This window comes from Sphaeramia orbicularis, chromosome 10, assembly GCF_902148855.1.
Source record: "Sphaeramia orbicularis chromosome 10, fSphaOr1.1, whole genome shotgun sequence".
NCBI classification, from domain to species: domain Eukaryota; kingdom Metazoa; phylum Chordata; class Actinopteri; order Kurtiformes; family Apogonidae; genus Sphaeramia; species Sphaeramia orbicularis.
Genome location: NC_043966.1, coordinates 3,582,325 through 3,604,470, shown reverse-complemented (window position 1 = coordinate 3,604,470; position 22,146 = coordinate 3,582,325). Strand labels below are relative to the sequence as shown.

Sequence of the window (22,146 nt, the reverse complement as noted above, 5' to 3'; positions counted from 1 at the left end):
TAATAAACACTCCCTGAAGTGTTTCAGGTTGATCAAAAATTTTTTCAAGACGTAACTAACATGGTCCAAAAATGAGTTTTTCGTAAGACTATAGTATGACTTCCGAAAATGACTTTTTCGGACATGATTTCAAATATGTCTAAATTGTGATTAAAGATGTTCCTGAGATAATAATAAACACTCCATTAAGTGTTTAAGGTGGATTAAAACTAATTTTCATGAGGTGACTAACATGGTCCAAAAATGAGTTTTTCGTAAGTCTATAGTATGACTTCCGAAAATGACTTTTTCGGACATGATTTCAAATATGTCTAAAATGTGATTTAGGATGTTCCTGAGATCATAATAAACACTCCATGAAGTGTTTCAGGTTGATTAAAAAAAAATTTCAGGAGGTGACTAACATGGTCCAAAAATGAGTTTTTCGTAAATCTATAGTATGACTTCCGAAAATGACTTTTTCGGACATGATTTCAAATATGTCTAAAATGTGATTTAGGATGTTCCTGAGATCATAATAAACACTCCATGAAGTGTTTAAGGTGGATTAAAACTAATTTTCATGAGGTGACTAACATGGTCCAAAAATGAATTTTTCGTAAGACTATAGTATGACTTCCGAAAATGACTTTTTCGGACATGATTTCAAATATGTCTAAATTGTGATTAAAGATGTTCCTGAGATCATAATAAACACTCCATTAAGTGTTTAAGGTGGATTAAAACTAATTTTCATGAGGTGACTAACATGGTCCAAAAATGAATTTTTCGTAAGTCTATAGTATGACTTCCGAAAATGACTTTTTCGGACATGATTTCAAATATGTCTAAAATGTGATTTAGGATGTTCCTGAGATCATAATAAACACTCCATGAAGTGTTTCAGGTTGATTAAAAAAAATTTTCAGGAGGTGACTAACATGGTCCAAAAATGAGTTTTTCGTAAGACTATAGTATGACTTCCGAAAATGACTTTTTCGGACATGATTTCAAATATGTCTAAATTGTGATTAAAGATGTTCCTGAGATCATAATGAACACTCCCTGATGTTTTTCAGGTTGATTTAAAACACTTTTCAGGAGGTGACTGACATGGTCCAAAAATGAGTTTTTCGTAAGACTATAGTATGACTTCCGAAAATGACTTTTTCGGACATGATTTCAAACATGTCTAAATTGTGATTAAAGATGTTCCTGAGTTCATAATAAACACTCCCTGAAGTGTTTCAGGTTGATTAAAATTTTTTCATGAGGTGACTAACATGGTCCAAAAATGAGTTTTTCGTAAGTCTGTAGTATTACTTCCGAAAATGACCTTTTCGGACATGATTTCAAACATGTCTATATTTTGATTTAGGATCTTCCTGAGATCGTAATAAACACTCCCTGAGGTTTTTCAGGTTGATTTAAAACACTTTTCAGGAGGTGACTAACATGGTCCAAAAATGAATTTTTCGTAAGACTATAGTATGACTTCCGAAAATGACCTTTTTGGACATGATTTCAAATATGTCTAAATCGTGTTTAAAGGTGTTCCTGACATCGTAATAAACACTCCCTGAAGTGTTTCAGGTTGATCAAAAATTTTTTCAAGACGTAACTAACATGGTCCAAAAATGAGTTTTTCGTAAGACTATAGTATGACTTCCGAAAATGACTTTTTCGGACATGATTTCAAATATGTCTAAATTGTGATTAAAGATGTTCCTGAGATAATAATAAACACTCCATTAAGTGTTTAAGGTGGATTAAAACTAATTTTCATGAGGTGACTAACATGGTCCAAAAATGAGTTTTTCGTAAGTCTATAGTATGACTTCCGAAAATGACTTTTTCGGACATGATTTCAAATATGTCTAAAATGTGATTTAGGATGTTCCTGAGATCATAATAAACACTCCATGAAGTGTTTCAGGTTGATTAAAAAAAAATTTCAGGAGGTGACTAACATGGTCCAAAAATGAGTTTTTCGTAAGACTATAGTATAACTTCCGAAAATGACCTTTTCGGACATGATTTCAATCATGTCTATATTTTGATTTAGGATCTTCCTGAGATCGTAATAAACACTCCCTGAGGTTTTTCAGGTTGATTTAAAACACTTTTCAGGAGGTGACTAACATGGTCCAAAAATGAATTTTTCGTAAGACTATAGTATGACTTCCGAAAATGACCTTTTTGGACATGATTTCAAATATGTCTAAATCGTGTTTAAAGGTGTTCCTGACATCGTAATAAACACTCCCTGAAGTGTTTCAGGTTGATCAAAAATTTTTTCAAGACGTAACTAACATGGTCCAAAAATGAGTTTTTCGTAAGACTATAGTATGACTTCCGAAAATGACTTTTTCGGACATGATTTCAAATATGTCTAAATTGTGATTAAAGATGTTCCTGAGATAATAATAAACACTCCATTAAGTGTTTAAGGTGGATTAAAACTAATTTTCATGAGGTGACTAACATGGTCCAAAAATGAGTTTTTCGTAAGTCTATAGTATGACTTCCGAAAATGACTTTTTCGGACATGATTTCAAATATGTCTAAAATGTGATTTAGGATGTTCCTGAGATCATAATAAACACTCCATGAAGTGTTTCAGGTTGATTAAAAAAAAATTTCAGGAGGTGACTAACATGGTCCAAAAATGAGTTTTTCGTAAGTTTATAGTATAACTTCCGAAAATGACCTTTTCGGACATGATTTCAATCATGTCTATATTTTGATTTAGGATCTTCCTGAGATCGTAATAAACACTCCCTGAGGTTTTTCAGGTTGATTTAAAACACTTTTCAGGAGGTGACTAACATGGTCCAAAATGAGTTTTTCGTAAGACTATAGTATGACTTCCGAGAATGACTTTTTCGGACATGATTTCAAATATGTCTAAATTGTGATTAAAGATGTTCCTGAGATCATAATAAACACTCCATGAAGTGTTTAAGGTGGATTAAAACTAATTTTCATGAGGTGACTAACATGGTCCAAAAATGAGTTTTTCGTAAGTCTATAGTATGACTTCCGAAAATGACTTTTTCGGACATGATTTCAAATATGTCTAAAATGTGATTTAGGATGTTCCTGAGATTATAATAAACACTCCATGAAGTGTTTCAGGTTGATTAAAAAAAATTTTCAGGAGGTGACTAACATCGTTTAAAAATGAATTTTTCGTAAGACGATTGTATGACTTCCGAAAATGACTTTTTCAGACATGATTTCAAATATGTCTAAATTGTGATTAAAGGTGTTCCTGAGATCGTAATAAGCACTCCCTGAAGTGTTTCAGGTTGATTAAAAATTTCTTCAAGAGGTGACTAACATGGTCCAAAAATGAGTTTTTCGTAAGACTATAGTATGACTTCCGAAAATGACTTTTTCGGACATGATTTCAAATATGTCTAAATTGTGATTAAAGATTTTCCTGAGATCATAATAAACACTCCATGAAGTGTTTAAGGTGGATTAAAACTAATTTTCATGAGGTGACTAACATGGTCCAAAAATGAGTTTTTCGTAAGACTATAGTATGACTTCCGAAAATGACTTTTTCGGACATGATTTCAAATATGTCTAAATTGTGATTAAAGATGTTCCTGAGATAATAATAAACACTCCATTAAGTGTTTAAGGTGGATTAAAACTAATTTTCATGAGGTGACTAACATGGTCCAAAAATGAGTTTTTCGTAAGTCTATAGTATGACTTCCGAAAATGACTTTTTCGGACATGATTTCAAATATGTCTAAAATGTGATTTAGGATGTTCCTGAGATCATAATAAACACTCCATGAAGATTTTCAGGTTGATTAAAAAAAAATTTCAGGAGGTGACTAACATGGTCCAAAAATGAGTTTTTCGTAAGACTATAGTATAACTTCCGAAAATGACCTTTTCGGACATGATTTCAATCATGTCTATATTTTGATTTAGGATCTTCCTGAGATCGTAATAAACACTCCCTGAGGTTTTTCAGGTTGATTTAAAACACTTTTCAGGAGGTGACTAACATGGTCCAAAAATGAGTTTTTCGTAAGACTATAGTATGACTTCCGAGAATGACTTTTTCGGACATGATTTCAAATATGTCTAAATTGTGATTAAAGATGTTCCTGAGATCATAATAAACACTCCATGAAGTGTTTAAGGTGGATTAAAACTAATTTTCATGAGGTGACTAACATGGTCCAAAAATGAGTTTTTCGTAAGTCTATAGTATGACTTCCGAAAATGACTTTTTCGGACATGATTTCAAATATGTCTAAAATGTGATTTAGGATGTTCCTGAGATTATAATAAACACTCCATGAAGTGTTTCAGGTTGATTAAAAAAAATTTTCAGGAGGTGATTAACATCGTTTAAAAATGAATTTTTCGTAAGACGATTGTATGACTTCCGAAAATGACTTTTTCGGACATGATTTCAAATATGTCTAAATTGTGATTAAAGGTGTTCCTGAGATCGTAATAAACACTCCCTGAAGTGTTTCAGGTTGATTAAAAATTTCTTCAAGAGGTGACGAACATGGTCCAAAAATGAATTTCTCGTAAGACTATAGTATGACTTCCGAAAATGACTTTTTCGGACATGATTTCAAACATGTCTAAATTGTGATTAAAGATGTTCCTGAGATCATAATAAACACTCCATTAAGTGTTTAAGGTGGATTAAAACTAATTTTCATGAGGTGACTAACATGGTCCAAAAATGAGTTTTTCGTAAGACTATAGTATGACTTCCGACAATGACCTTTTCGGACATGATTTCAAATATGTCTAAAGTGTGATTTAGGATGTTCCTGAGATTATAATAAACACGCCCTGAAGTGTTTCAGGTTGATTAAAAAAAATTTTCAGGAGGTGACTAACATCGTTTAAAAATGAATTTTTCGTAAGACTATAGTATGACTTCCAAAAATGAGTTTTTCGGACATGATTTCAAATATGTCTAAATTGTGATTAAAGGTGTTCCTGAGATCATAATAAACACTCCCTGAAGTGTTTCAGGTTGATTAAAATTTTTTTCATGAGGTGACTAACATGGTCCAAAAATGAGTTTTTCGTAAGTCTGTAGTATTACTTCCGAAAATGACCTTTTCGGACATGATTTCAAACATGTCTATATTTTGATTTAGGATCTTCCTGAGATCGTAATAAACACTCCCTGAGGTTTTTCAGGTTGATTTAAAACACTTTTCAGGAGGTGACTAACATGGTCCAAAAATGAATTTTTCGTAAGACTATAGTATGACTTCCGAAAATGATCTTTTTGGACATGATTTCAAATATGTCTAAATCGTGTTTAAAGGTGTTCCTGACATCGTAATAAACACTCCCTGAAGTGTTTCAGGTTGATCAAAAATTTTTTCAAGACGTAACTAACATGGTCCAAAAATGAGTTTTTCGTAAGACTATAGTATGACTTCCGAAAATGACTTTTTCGGACATGATTTCAAATATGTCTAAATTGTGATTAAAGATGTTCCTGAGATAATAATAAACACTCCATTAAGTGTTTAAGGTGGATTAAAACTAATTTTCATGAGGTGACTAAAATGGTCCAAAAATGAGTTTTTCGTAAGTCTATAGTATGACTTCCGAAAATGACTTTTTCGGACATGATTTCAAATATGTCTAAAATGTGATTTAGGATGTTCCTGAGATCATAATAAACACTCCATGAAGTGTTTCAGGTTGATTAAAAAAAAATTTCAGGAGGTGACTAACATGGTCCAAAAATGAGTTTTTCGTAAGTCTATAGTATGACTTCCGAAAATGACTTTTTCGGACATGATTTCAAATATGTCTAAAATGTGATTTAGGATGTTCCTGAGATCATAATAAACACTCCATGAAGTGTTTAAGGTGGATTAAAACTAATTTTCATGAGGTGACTAACATGGTCCAAAAATGAGTTTTTCGTAAGTCTATAGTATGACTTCCGAAAATGACTTTTTCGGACATGATTTCAAATATGTCTAAATTGTGATTAAAGATGTTCCTGAGATCATAATAAACACTCCATTAAGTGTTTAAGGTGGATTAAAACTAATTTTCATGAGGTGACTAACATGGTCCAAAAATGAATTTTTCGTAAGACTATAGTATGACTTCCGAAAATGACTTTTTCGGACATGATTTCAAATATGTCTAAATTGTGATTAAAGATGTTCCTGAGATCATAATAAACACTCCATTAAGTGTTTAAGGTGGATTAAAACTAATTTTCATGAGGTGACTAACATGGTCCAAAAATGAATTTTTCGTAAGTCTATAGTATGACTTCCGAAAATGACTTTTTCGGACATGATTTCAAATATGTCTAAAATGTGATTTAGGATGTTCCTGAGATCATAATAAACACTCCATGAAGTGTTTCAGGTTGATTAAAAAAAATTTTCAGGAGGTGACTAACATGGTCCAAAAATGAGTTTTTCGTAAGACTATAGTATGACTTCCGAAAATGACTTTTTCGGACATGATTTCAAATATGTCTAAATTGTGATTAAAGATGTTCCTGAGATCATAATGAACACTCCCTGATGTTTTTCAGGTTGATTTAAAACACTTTTCAGGAGGTGACTGACATGGTCCAAAAATGAGTTTTTCGTAAGACTTTAGTATGACTTCCGAAAATGACTTTTTCGGACATGATTTCAAACATGTCTAAATTGTGATTAAAGATGTTCCTGAGTTCATAATAAACACTCCCTGAAGTGTTTCAGGTTGATTAAAATTTTTTTCATGAGGTGACTAACATGGTCCAAAAATGAGTTTTTCGTAAGTCTGTAGTATTACTTCCGAAAATGACCTTTTCGGACATGATTTCAAACATGTCTATATTTTGATTTAGGATCTTCCTGAGATCGTAATAAACACTCCCTGAGGTTTTTCAGGTTGATTTAAAACACTTTTCAGGAGGTGACTAACATGGTCCAAAAATGAATTTTTCGTAAGACTATAGTATGACTTCCGAAAATGACCTTTTTGGACATGATTTCAAATATGTCTAAATCGTGTTTAAAGGTGTTCCTGACATCGTAATAAACACTCCCTGAAGTGTTTCAGGTTGATCAAAAATTTTTTCAAGACGTAACTAACATGGTCCAAAAATGAGTTTTTCGTAAGACTATAGTATGACTTCCGAAAATGACTTTTTCGGACATGATTTCAAATATGTCTAAATTGTGATTAAAGATGTTCCTGAGATCATAATAAACACTCCATGAAGTGTTTAAGGTGGATTAAAACTAATTTTCATGAGGTGACTAACATGGTCCAAAAATGAGTTTTTCGTAAGTCTATAGTATGACTTCCGAAAATGACTTTTTCGGACATGATTTCAAATATGTCTAAAATGTGATTTAGGATGTTCCTGAGATCATAATAAACACTCCATGAAGTGTTTCAGGTTGATTAAAAAAAAATTTCAGGAGGTGACTAACATGGTCCAAAAATGAGTTTTTCGTAAGACTATAGTATAACTTCCGAAAATGACCTTTTCGGACATGATTTCAATCATGTCTATATTTTGATTTAGGATCTTCCTGAGATCGTAATAAACACTCCCTGAGGTTTTTCAGGTTGATTTAAAACACTTTTCAGGAGGTGACTAACATGGTCCAAAAATGAGTTTTTCGTAAGACTATAGTATGACTTCCGAGAATGACTTTTTCGGACATGATTTCAAATATGTCTAAATTGTGATTAAAGATGTTCCTGAGATCATAATAAACACTCCATGAAGTGTTTAAGGTGGATTAAAACTAATTTTCATGAGGTGACTAACATGGTCCAAAAATGAGTTTTTCGTAAGTCTATAGTATGACTTCCGAAAATGACTTTTTCGGACATGATTTCAAATATGTCTAAAATGTGATTTAGGATGTTCCTGAGATTATAATAAACACTCCATGAAGTGTTTCAGGTTGATTAAAAAAAATTTTCAGGAGGTGATTAACATCGTTTAAAAATGAATTTTTCGTAAGACGATTGTATGACTTCCGAAAATGACTTTTTCGGACATGATTTCAAATATGTCTAAATTGTGATTAAAGGTGTTCCTGAGATCGTAATAAACACTCCCTGAAGTGTTTCAGGTTGATTAAAAATTTCTTCAAGAGGTGACGAACATGGTCCAAAAATGAGTTTTTCGTAAGTCTATAGTATGACTTCCGAAAATGACCTTTTCGGACATGATTTCAAACATGTCTATATTTTGATTTAGGATCTTCCTGATATCATAATAAACACTCCCTGAGGTCTTTCAGGTTGATTTAAAACACTTTTCAGGAGGTGACTAACATGGTCCAAAAATGAATTTCTCGTAAGACTATAGTATGACTTCCGAAAATGACTTTTTCGGACATGATTTCAAACATGTCTAAATTGTGATTAAAGATGTTCCTGAGATCATAATAAACACTCCATGAAGTGTTTAAGGTGGATTAAAACTAATTTTCATGAGGTGACTAACATGGTCCAAAAATGAGTTTTTCGTAAGACTATAGTATGACTTCCGACAATGACCTTTTCGGACATGATTTCAAATATGTCTAAAGTGTGATTTAGGATGTTCCTGAGATTATAATAAACACGCCCTGAAGTGTTTCAGGTTGATTAAAAAAAATTTTCAGGAGGTGACTAACATCGTTTAAAAATGAATTTTTCGTAAGACTATAGTATGACTTCCGAAAATGACTTTTTCAGACATGATTTCAAATATGTCTAAATTGTGATTAAAGGTGTTCCTGAGATCGTAATAAGCACTCCCTGAAGTGTTTCAGGTTGATTAAAAATTTCTTCAAGAGGTGACTAACATGGTCCAAAAATGAGTTTTTCGTAAGACTATAGTATGACTTCCGAAAATGACTTTTTCGGACATGATTTCAAATATGTCTAAATTGTGATTAAAGATTTTCCTGAGATCATAATAAACACTCCATGAAGTGTTTAAGGTGGATTAAAACTAATTTTCATGAGGTGACTAACATGGTCCAAAAATGAGTTTTTCGTAAGACTATAGTATGATTAACGAAAATGACTTTTTCGGACATGTTTTCAAGTATGTCTAAATTGTGATTAAAGATGTTCCTGAGATCATAATAAACACTCCATGAAGTGTTTAAGGTGGATTAAAACTAATTTTCATGAGGTTACTAACATGGTCCAAAAATGAGTTTTTCGTGCGACTATAGTATGACTTCCGAAAATGACCTTTTTGGACATGATTTCAAATATGTCTAAATCGTGATTAAATATATTCCTGACATCGTAATAAACACTCCCTGAAGTGTTTCAGGTTGATCAAAAAATTTTTCAGGACCTGACTTACGTGGTCCAAAAATGAGTTTTTCGTAAGACTATAGTATGACTTCTGAAAATGAGTTTTTCGGACATGATTTCAAATATGTCTAAATTATGATTTAGGATGTTCCTGAGATACTAATAAACACTCCCTGAAGTGTTTCAGGTTGATTAAAAAAAAATTTTCAGGAGGTGACTAACATGGTCCAAAAATTAATTTTTCGTAAGACTTTAATATCCATCCATTTCCTTCCGCTTATCCGGGGCCGGGTCGCGGGGGTAACAGTCTAAGCAGGGATGCCCAGACTTCCCTCTCCCCAGACTCCTCCTCCAGCTCTTCCGGGGGGACCCCGAGGCGTTCCCAGGCCAGCCGAGAGACATAGTCTCTCCAACGTGTCCTGGGTCTTCCCCGAGGTCTCCTCCCGGTGGGACATGCCCGGAACACCTCCCCAGGGAGGCGTCCAGGAGGCATCCGAAACAGATGCCCGAGCCACCTCAGCTGGCCCCTCTCGACGCGGAGGAGCAGCGGCTCTACTCCGAGCTCCTCCCTGGTGACTGAGCTCCTCACCCTATCCCTAAGGGTGCGCCCAGCCACCCTGCGGAGGAAACTCATTTCGACCGCTTGTATCCGGGATCTTGTCCTTGTCTCCCCCTTGAACTGCCACCTTATCGTGGTGGGGGAGTTTGAGTGCCCGAATGATCCCAGGAGCTATGTTGTCCGGGGCTTTATGCCCCTGGTAGGGTCTCCCAAGGCAAACAGGTCCTGGGTGACGGGCCAGACTAAGAGCAGTTGGGAAGCCCCTATGAAAAATAAACAGCAGAAGAACGTGACGTCGCCCGGTACGGCGCAGCCGGGGCCCCACCCTGGAGCCAGGCCCGGGGTTGGGGCTCGAATGCGAGCGCCTGGTGGCCGGGCCTATGCCCACGGGGTCCGGCCGGGCCCAGCCCGAAGGAGCGACGTGGGCCCGCCCTCCGGTGGACTCACCACCCACCGAGGGAATCGTAGGGGCCGGGTGCAGTGTGGATTGGGTGGCAGTCGACGGCAGGGAGCCCGACAACCCGATCCCCGGACGCAGAGTCTAGCTCTTGAGACTTTAATATGACTTCCGAAAATGACTTTTTCGGACATGATTTCAAATATGTCTAAATTGTGATTAAAGATTTTCCTGAGATCATAATAAACACTCCATGAAGTGTTTAAGGTGGATTAAACCTAATTTTCAGGAGGTGACTAACATCGTTCAAAAATGAGTTTTTCGTAAGACTATAGTTTGACTTCCGAAAATGACCATTTTGGACATGATTTCAAATATGTCTAAATTAAGATTTAGGATGTTTCTGAGATCATAATAATCACTACCTTAAGAGTTTCAGGCTGATTAAAAACACTTTTCAGGAGGTGACTAACATTCATGGGGATCACTCATCTTATGTTGTCCTGGATCCGTACTTTACCGTCTTCTTCCGATCCTGGTCTGGGTAGGGGGGTCAGCAGGGGATGACTAACATGTTCCAAAAAAGAGTTTTTCGTAAGACTATCATATGACTTCTGAAAATTCCTTTTTTGGACATGATTATGTATGTGTGTGTGTGTGTGTGTGTGTGTGTGTGTGTGTATGTATGTATGCATAAATGTATTATGTATGTATTATTAATGTATGCATGTATGTATGTATGCATGTATGTATGCATTCATGCGTGTATGTATGTATGTATGCATGTATGTATCTATGTATGCATGTATGTATGCATGTATGTATGTATGTATGTATGCATATATGTATGTATGCATGTATGTATACATGTATGTATGTATGTTAGTATGCATGTATACATGTATGTATTTATGTATGTATGTATGTATGTTTGTGTGCGTGCGTGCGTGCGTGCGTGCGTGCATGCATGTATGTATGTATGTAAGTATGTATGGATGCATGTATGGATGGATGGATGAATGTATTTATGTATACATATATACATGTCTGTCTGTCTGTCTGTATGTATGTATGATTGTATGTATGTATGTATGCATGTATGCATGTATGTATATATACATGTATGTATGTATGCATGTATTTATGTATGATTGTATGTATGCATGCATGTATGTATACATGCATGTATGTATGTATGTATGTATGTATGCATGTATTTATGTATGTGTGTGTGTGTGTGTGTGTGTCTGTATGTATGGGTGTGTTTATGTATGTATGCATGCATGTATGTATGTATGTATTTATAAATGTATGTATGTATACATGCATGTATGTATGTATGTATGTATGGGTGTGTTTATGTATGTATGTATGTATGTATGTATGTGTGTATATAATTCTGTATGTATGTATGTGTGTATGTATGTATTTATGTGTGTGTGTGTGTGTGTGTATGTATGCATGTATGTATGTATGTGTGTATGTATGCATGTATGTGTGTGTGTGTGTGTGTGTGTATGTATGCATGCATGTATGTGTGTTTGTGTGTGTGTATGTATGTATCTCTCTATTTTTTTAGTTTTATTAGCTCCTCCCACATTAGGACAGCTAATGCTAATACCGTAGGTGTTACCATGGTAACAAGACAAGACCGGATGTTTTGAAAATGACAGGAAGTGTACGTGTTACATCAGAACGTATGTTCGTACTCTGAAAGAAATCAAATGTTGGACTGAAACACGTAAACCAGGATTTTTAGATGATTTCATTTCAGAAGTGGCTGTAAACGCATCACATCTGATTCTGATGACTATCAGGTTTTTATGGTCATGTAAACGGACCCAGTGATTGACCAGTCAAACCCATGGAGTTGGATCAGTGACAGTGGACGGACACACTGGGTGTATGTTCAGTTAATGAGAGACTGGACTGAACAAGACACTTTTCCTTCAGTTTCCTGTTTTTGATCTAAAAACCCTCCACTTTCCTCTGAGCTTTAATGAACAGCTGCATGATCAGTGAATTTAATATAGGAAAATACCTGATATTCACTGGAAAAAATACACAAATTACAGAGGATTATGCCATAATAAATGGAGATGAATAGAATAGAATAGAATAGAATAGAATAGAATAGAATAGAATAGAATAGAATAGAATAGAATAGAATAGAATAGAATAGCTCTTTATTGTCACAGGAACAATGAAAATCAGTTCAGCAGCTCAGTTCAATTCAGCAGCAAATCACTTATAAAATACAAATGTCACAGTGTTAAGAAACAGCAGGACTGTCCAAAGGCTTCAGAATAAAATATTCACACGCATGTGCTACTAAAGTAATACTAGAACTCCTGAAATGAACAAAACATACAGAAAGAATATCCAAAATATATCTAACAGTCTAAGGAAAGTTGAAGGAAACTCTGTGGAATGAGCTTCTGAGAGCGTGGAATGACACTGGGGTTGAAAGTCTCAGAAAATACATCGACACAATGACAGAAAGAAAGATGCACTGCTGTGATTGGTGTGTGTGTGTGTGTGTGTGTGTGGTGGTGGTGGTGGTGGTGGTGGTGGTGGTGGGGGGGGGCACTAAACAGAGTAAAATGTAAAAAAAAAAAAAAAAAAGGACTGGACTGATAAATGTGTAGAGGAAATATTCTCAGGACCTTTGCCTTTACCTTTTGCAATGACAAAAAAGTGAAATTCAGGCTGTGGGAAACAGAACCACCACCAGTTTCCTAAGATTTGACAAGTGTTCAAATATTTTTGCACACTGTATATTTAGGGAAGTCCAGGTTTGAACAGTTTTGATTGCCTTTTTCTTTTCAGAGTATTTAGTTGATAGAATGTATTGTTTGGTGGGCTGTAAGAAAATATCAGTTCTGCAATATCACAATATTTCATTTCACAATACTGATCGATATTAAAAAGTACTGTATCGATATTTTTAGGCATTTATTCAAATGCAGATATTGTGGAGGTTAATTTTTGTTTTTATTTTATTTATTGTTCTTTAACACTCATTTATTAAATAATGGTAGTTCCTTTGTTGGGATTGCACAAAAATCCTGTTCTGATGTTAGTTCTGAACTAATAGAATCTGAACATTTGAACAGGATCTGAAACTGGAATGTCTGTAAAACATCATTTAAGTTTTAAAACAGGGACATTTAGTGATAGAACATTAGATCCTGTTGGAATCAAATAAAAATGTGTTTAGTATTTGTACATATTTCTGGTGTAATTCAATTCTTCCAGGAAATAATCTTTTAAAAAACAAACAAAACTAATGAAAAATTGCCTTTTAAACAGTATCGTGATCTATCGTATCGTGATCCTAGTATCGGGATTTGTATCGTATTGCCAGATCCTTGCCGATACACAGCCCTGTTGGTTGGAAGTCCGTCGCTGCTCAGTCACCGTTCAGTCATCGCTCAGTCTCAGTCGTCGCTCAGTCTCAGTTGTGGCTCAGTCGTTGCTCAGTCACTGTTCAGTCGTTGCTCAGTCACTGTTCAGTCGTTGCTCAGTCACTGTTCAGTCGTTGCTCAGTCGTCGCTCAGTCACTGTTCAGTCGTTGCTCAGTTGTTGTTCAGTCGTTGCTCAGTCGTCGCTCAGTCACTGTTCAGTCGTTGCTCAGTCACTGTTCAGTCGTTGCTCAGTCGTCGCTCAGTCACTGTTCAGTCGTTGCTCAGTTGTTGTTCAGTCGTTGCTCAGTCGTCGCTCAGTCACTGTTCAGTCGTCGCTCAGTCACTGTTCAGTCGTCGCTCAGTCACTGTTCAGTCGTCGCTCAGTTGTTGCTCAGTCGTTGCTCAGTCGTTGCTCAGTCGTCGCTCAGTCGTTGCTCAGTCGTCGCTCAGTCGTTGCTCAGTCGTCGCTCAGTCGTTGCTCAGTCAGTGTCGGTTTCCCAACAGGACGTTCCCTCACAGATCAGTGGGTGCAGTAAATGCAGCTAGAGTTGACAGATCCGTCAGTGACATCAGTGTCTTAATTACACCATCAGAACAGGCTCCGGTTTAAAGCGTCACCTCGGGCCCTTGGCGGCGTGCACGCTGTCGATCTGGATCCCGTTGCGCTCATTTTCTGTCTGATTGTGCAACCGGAGCGTTGGCACGGGCAGGACGGACTTGGCTGAACGTGTTGAAACACTTTGGCGTGTCAGAGTCATGTTTTACCAGCGTACAGATCTTCAATCAGCGAGCAGCTCCCACACTTTCAGAACGATCAGAGTCAGACAGAAAAACGGCAGCAGGACATGAGATGATAAAGGAGAAGAGCTGATGGGTTCCAGCTGCAGAGGAGCTGGAGCAGAGGACACACGCTACTGAGCACTAAACATGACATCATTGTACACTGTAAAAAAAAAACAAACATAAAAAAACTTTAATATTCCGGCAGCAGGGGTGCCGAAAAAATACTGTTAAATAACAGAAAATAATCATCTCTTAAAAATATGGTAATTTTCCATAATTAAAATACAGTTTTTGCCCTAACTTTACATGAGATTTTGCATTTTTTTAATTTTTATTTTCTTTTTAAAGTTTAATAAAGAATATTTACTATAATATTTATTATTTACTTATTTGTATTAAAACAATCCAATTACATATACATATATACATATATGTATATACATATATATATATATATATATATATATATATATATATATAATATATATATATATATATATATATATATATATATATATATATATATATATATATATATATATATATATATAATTTTCAGTGAGACTCAGTTGTCCAATCCACTGATAAAAACTGTATTTGGACAGTTTATCAGTGCTTATACATGTTATACATTCACAAGTCAGTTAGTAGCAATCAGGAAGTGTGTACCATTTCCATATTTGAAATAAATCAATAAAAAAAAAAAGGAAATAAATAAATAAATAATAATAATAATAACAATGATAATAAGAAGCTTGTACGTACAGCCAACCACACTTCTAGGAAATAAGACAAAGAAAATTATATATAATGATGGGGGTGGGACCTTTCTGTGTGGAGTTTACATGTTCTCCTCATGTCTGCGTGGGTTCTCTCTGGTACTCTGGCTCCTCCCACCATCCAAACACATGCACTGATAGTTTAATTGGTTCATCTAAATTGCCCATAGGTGTGAATGACGTGACTGTTTGTATACGTTCAGTCTGTGATGAACTGGTCACATGTCCAGGGTGAACCCCGCCTTCGCCCATAAGTAGCTGGGATAGGCTCCAAGAGACCCCCGTGACCCTAGTGAGGATAAAGAGGGTTCAGAAAATGAATGAATGAATGAATTATATATAAATATAATATATGTATAGACACATGGTAGCATTAATAATCATAACACAAAGAAAAAGAAAAAAAAAAGAAAGGGGTTTGAAGGAGGCTAACAGTGCACCTGTGCATTTAGTATTTGGATATTTAAGTATAAAAGGAAACTATGAACAGAGAGGAGCACAGAAATAAACACATCTACTATGTTCAGTCCAGATGTTGTGTTCTGAACCTGTGATGTTCATGTGCAGGTGAAGGTGTGGTTCCAGAACCGCCGGACCAAACACAAGCGTCAGAAGCTGGAGGAGGAGTCACCAGAGGCGCAGCAGAAGAGGAAGGGCAGCCAACACGTCAGCCGCTGGCGGGCGGCGACGCAGCAGAGCGCCGACGACGTGGACGTCATCAGCGAAGACTAGAGCCGAGACCAGAGCCAAGACCAGAGCCGAGACTAGAGCCAAGACCAGAGCCAAGACTAGAGCCAAGACCAGAGCCAAGACTAGAGCCAAGACCAGAGCCAAGACTAGAGCCAAGACCAGAGCCAAGACTAGAGCCAAGACCAGAGCCAAGACTAGAGCCAAGACCAGAGCCAAGACTAGAGCCACGCCAACGCCACCGGCCGCCGAGTCGCACCAAGACACACAAACACAGACCAGTTAGAGACGCCGAGGGGGTTTGGACCTGGACCTGGACCTGGACCTAGACCTAGACCTTTACCTGGGACCTGGACCAGATGCCACCAGGACCTGCTCAACACGTCCAAGTCTGACTGGAGATGACGGACACGCCCACAGACTCAGCGCTGTACAATAAAACCTCCAACGTCCAATCAGAACGTCCCATCCTTTCAAACTGTCGAAGGAATCTGATCCTAGAACCTCTGCAGGCGTTTCATTTTACAGGTGCAGAAAAACAAGCAGACTCCCACAAATACAGGAAAAATGTGGAAACCAAAGTGTGCAGAGGAGGTGACACTGAACGCACCATGGGGTGACACTGAACGCACCACGAGGCCAACGTTAGCTCTTAGTACGACGACGAGAAACAGGACAGACGCTGATGAAGGTGACGAATGTGAGCAGTGTTCATCTGGAAGTCAAGATCAGAGAGCGTTAATGTTGACAAAAAAAACCTGTTGTTTGTACGAAGAAGCAGAAAAAAGTTTCTAAAGACTGAAAATGACTAATTTTATTGACACATTTTACCATAAGCATAACGTACAAACACATATTTAAATCTATGTGACGTTAAACTCTGATGTTAATAGCTGAAATTCCAAAAAAAAAAACCAACTAAAAGTCAATATTGAAAAGTGTCAAACCCTCGTCTAAACTCGCTCTCAGTCTGAATTTAGTTCCATCACAGCTCAGATTTGCTCATTTTTTAGTCGCTAACCACAAATCTGTCAAAATGTGCAGCTAAACTGGTCGAACGGATAAAGAACTACATCCTTTTTTTAAGTTTAAAATTTGCCAAGACTGTAAGAAAAACAGAAAACACAGTAACATCCTGACATTTATTTACTTTTTTACTAGTTTAGTAGGAGATAACACAAACACACACCGACAGTTGAGTTTCCCCCAGGACCGATGATGTCCCTGAAGGCATCGTGGCTCGTGCGAACAACAGGAAGTCGAACGGACAAACTGAGGAGCGTCACTTCCTGTTGCTTCGACCATGAACGCTGAGCTCAGTGATGGATTTTGGTGCCAAACGAAGCCGGCGTCCTGCAAAAAAAAAAAAAAAAAAAAGACAGAGAAAGGACGATTAAAAGGAGGACAAGCTGCTCGGCTGTTGGAGCGTCTGTCCGCACAGACGGACGACCAAACCAACAGGAGAAAGAAACACGACCAGACTCTACGATAAACGCTCACCCATGTTCCTCATGTTCCTCATGTTCTTCGTTCTCCAGGTTTTCAGAGTTCTGGCAGAAGTTCTGATCTGCTGAGGCGTTCAAGGACACCACGTCCACCTTTAGGGCTTTTATTGTGAAAGGTAATAACAGATGTGGACGGTGTCGGTCCAGCTCATCCATGTTCAAAGGTTCTTTATTCAACCCTCGTTTACACTGATGCTGCCTTCAGGTGCTGTCGGGAAGATGAACCTTACCACAAGTGAATTTGATATTACGAGTAGGGCTGTGGATCGGCAAGAATCAGGTGATACGATACAAATCACAACACTAGGATCACCATACGATATAACACAATATATCGCGATACTGTTCAAAAGGCAATTTTTTGTTTGTTTCTTTTTTAAAAGTTTTTTTCCTGGAAGAATTAAATTACAGCAAAAATCTGCACAAACACTAAACACATTTTTATTTGATCAGAACAGGATCTAATGTTCTATCAAAATGTTCCTGTGTTCAAACTTAAGTTATGTTTTACAGACATTCCAGTTTCAGATCCTGTTCAAATGTTCAGATTCTATTAGTTCAGAACTAACATCAGAACAGGATTTGAGTTCAGTCCCAACAAAGGAACAAACATAATTTAATAAAAGAGTGTTAAATAACAAGAAATAACATATAAACAAAAAAGAAAAACAAAAATGAACCTCCACAATATCTGCATTTGAATAAATACCTAAAAATATTGATACAGGACTTTTTAATATCAATACAGTATTGTGAAATGAAATATTGCAATATATTGCAGAACCGATATTTTCTTACACCCCTAATTACGAGCGTGTTGTGTTCAAGTGCTTTTGAAAAATGGCTGACACAATTTATGGTTTTTTGGACATGTTAATTCATCTGATACTATTTACTATAAATGTGTAAAATAATCCGCTAACAACAGCAGAGTGTTAAAAAAAACATCGTTCATGAACCCCTCGTTGCTCTTCACCATGTTGAAAAGGTCAAAGGTCATTCTAATCTCATGTGTCAAATATTTTTTCCCCCAGTTCTGTGGAAAATACAACATGAGGGGGCGTTCATGTGCAACTTTTGAGTTTATAACTAGTATTTCCCATATTTCCCACAGCACCTGAAGGCAGCATCAGACACAGTTTGTATGTTGGTTCCTCTCGTCTACATGTAAACGATGTTTTAGGTCAATAACACAGATTCTAAAGGGAAGATGGTTTAACAGCCCTTGCCGCCCTTCAGGGGGCGGGGTCATAAACGTACAGGTGTTGCGTTCAGGTTTGGGTTTAACATCAGACGAAGCAAAAAACATGGACATTTAAAAACAAACCTGACCTGGTCTGTTGAAGATCACAGGGTTTCACGGTGACGAAAAACCTGGAAAGTCCAGAAATGTAATTAAATCAGTGAAAGATGTTGAAAAGTCATTAAAAAGGAGCAGATAAATGATGCGTTTAAGTGCAGTTTTAGATCTTTTCTCCATCTGCAGCTCACTTATATCAACAAGCACTTCACATTTTACAATGAAAAGACGATTCCCAGGTTTTAAAAGGTTATTTACAGGAAAAAAACACTGCGTCATTAATACTATTTCTGGGTATTTTAAGTGAAAATTAAAATAAACATTTAGAGGATTTTCAAACAGTAATTCAGATGGAAGGTCACAGAACATATATGATCGATCATGGAAAAGGCTGAACATTTTGTCTGTAAAACATGATGGGACTTTACTGTTGGAGACGTTTAAAGGACAAAAACCGCCTGTAAACGTTCACTTTCATCATTTACAGGTTCATTAAATCCAACACAGCAATAATTTCTCATTAGACGCACATTTGAACATCTGAATGAAACACATGAAATAAATAGTTTTCATTCTTTGACAGATGAAAAGCCGCTCCGTGTCGGTAAAAACTCAACTTTCACCTGGTTTATCTTTAATTTACATCATTCTTTTACACCTGAGGAACATTAAGTGTGAACCAAAAACACCTTTCTGAACGTGTCAAACATCACAGACTGATTATTTTCCTGCTGGAGGAAACTTTACCTTCGCTTTCACGAATAAACCTCTGAATAAATAAAAAAGCTCCAGTTAATCTGATGGTAAACTCGGACGATATTTAACACAAAACACTGATAAAAAAGTGGCCAAAAGTATTTGGACGTAAACTTACAGCAGTTCAATGTCTGCCCGTCCAAATACTTTTGGGTATAAACTGGAACATAATGATGCTGTTTCAGATTAATGTCACATGGAAACTGTTTTTGTGTTTTGTTTGGTTTTTTAATAAACTGGGGTTGAGGTTTCATGCGGCGTCGTGTGCCCTGCTCAGCAGCACTGCGGTAGAGCTGGATTGGTGTCACTTTCAGCCTGAAACTCGGCTGGTAGTTTTGTCTTTTTTGCAAAATAAATGTAGGTATTTATGTAAAAAAGTATTCTATGCATCTGATGTGTATATAATGATAATAATAATAATGTGTGGACTGTTTGTTTGTTTTGTTGTTCATCAGCTCATTTGTTTGTTGTTTCTTCTTCCTGGACAGATTTACCTCATCATCTCCTTATGTAGCACTTCTTCTTCTTCTCCTCCTCCTCTTTCTTCTTCTTCTTCTTCTTCTTAGATCTATTTTTTCATCGTTAGGATTGAATGCACTAACTGTACCATTTGTTTCCTCTGAAAAAGGGGAAAATGCGACAGAGGCTTTGCTCCTGTGTTGAGATTTGGAAAAAAATATAAATAAAATGAAATTAAATAAAAAATAAAAACTTGTTTTGCAACATGTTTCCTGCACATTTCTCTTTTTCATATATTTGTATTTATTTTTACATATGGTTTTCCTCATATCATAACTGCCTAAGTCTGACAATATATGGATAAAAGTATTTAATTCAGGAGTCTGGGATACAAAACAATAATGATAAATGTCAGAATATCAATTAATATTGGGATAAATATATTGATTATTAATATCTATTGATTTATTTTGCACATACATAACACTGATCAAAGTCATAATAAAACAGTGAAGGTGCAGTTAGAGGCAGACAGCCTAAAATGGTTTGTTTTAAAGCCTTTGCCTCATAAATACATAAACATTATAAAAGTTATAATGTCCATATACATTCAGAATTCATAAAAAAAAGACAATATAAAAATATATATATATATCAGCTCACATGTGCTCACAGCTCTTCTTTGTGTCTGTGTTCATATTAAATCAGTCTCAGTGAATCCAAAGGAACTTTGTGTTGGTAAATGACAGTTGTTCAAATGGACAGGATTTCAGTTCTGTTCAACATGTTGATGCTCATATGAACTATGTTTTCAGCTCAAAAATGAACCATTTATCACAATTAATGCTATATTTTCATGTCACAAATGGACAAGTTCTATTTGAACTGAATTTACCTGAAAAACAAATCTTCTCTTCTTTTGGATTCCCCAGTTTTTCTTCCCAGATTCTCTCCTCCATATCACATGTTTTATTTGTACAGGTTCAATCTGGAGTATGGTGCTGATCCATCCTGCTTCTGTTCCACCAATACATACATGAAGAATGGCACACAGCACTGTTTACATCAACACTTTTACAATAAGAAGCATTTTTAGACACAAAGAACAATTCTAGATTGTTCTTTCCTCTTTAGTCTGATGCTAAACTATCCAATAAATAATAGTGCTCCTAGTTTTTGCACAGGGATCATTAGTGTAAACGCTGACATGGCTGCAGAGCATCAGTATGATGGGATCCACAACAACCATGTCACATCCGTCCACTGACACATTTAGTGTTTTTGTGTCAGCTGGGATTGTTTTAGATCCACAATACTAACATTTATGAAGAAGAGCACAATTAGCAATAGGAAGTCTAGAAGTTTATTCCTAATAAAGTACTGGGACTGACCAGAGCATCATGGGTAATGTCACGTCTGTCCACCAGCAAAAGTTTTCACATACACGTGCTATTAAAATCCAATATTTATGAAAATAGAGCTTCCACTGTCAGAGAATATCAGTAGTCTGTGCACAAATGGATTAGCATTATTTACACACACTTCTATGACTTTAGGACAACTGTTTTTTTTTTTTTTTGTTTTTTTTTAAATGGATACTCATTTGACCCCCTAAGGAAATTTAAGCCGATATGTATCAATGCAACATCATAATTTATTTCCTACAAAAGTATGTGGACAATGTTGAATTCAGGTGTTTCTTTTCTAACAGGGTCTGGGATCCAAACCAATAATGACTAATGTCAGAGTATAGTTTTATATTATGGGATAGATATTGGTTAGTTTGGGTTCAAGTATTATCTTTGTTTATAAAATGACTGAAAGATGGTTCTGAGTTCATTTCTCTCAACACTTAATTTTTTTTTTGTCCATGCCTCTGATTTTAAATGTTCTTCCTCTAAATTTCTAAATATTTTTTCCTGCTCTGACTGTAAATAATAATTTCCATCTACTTTCATCACATCTGACTGTGGAATAAAAATCTCCCGTTGAACTTTAGGTAAATATTGTCGTTTCTGTGTCCGATCCTCATGAGCAGGACATCAGCTGTAGACCTGACGTGTCCACATACTTTTGTCCACATACTTTATCTGTTCGATCGTCCTCCTCTGAGACGATCCTACCTGCCTCTTGCCTTGTTGGCGTTGTTGCCATGGAAATGTTTGAATATTCACATTCCGAGGCTGAAATGAAATAACAGATGGTGGGATGCATGTAGGTGCACGACCG

At 36.3% G+C, this 22,146-nt stretch overlaps 1 protein-coding gene across 1 annotated transcript in view; it reads left to right on the top strand.

Moving 5' to 3' along the window:
• LOC115427309 (homeobox protein EMX1-like) overlaps nucleotides 1-16,032 on the top strand; it is a 50,845-nt gene extending 34,813 nt beyond the window's left edge. The window contains exon 3 of the mRNA XM_030145822.1: nucleotides 15,778-16,032. Coding sequence (XP_030001682.1) covers nucleotides 15,778-15,942 — 165 coding nt within the window. The 3' untranslated portion in view covers nucleotides 15,943-16,032. The remainder of the gene's footprint in view (nucleotides 1-15,777) is intronic.
• Nucleotides 16,033-22,146: the final 6,114 nt, after the last annotated feature.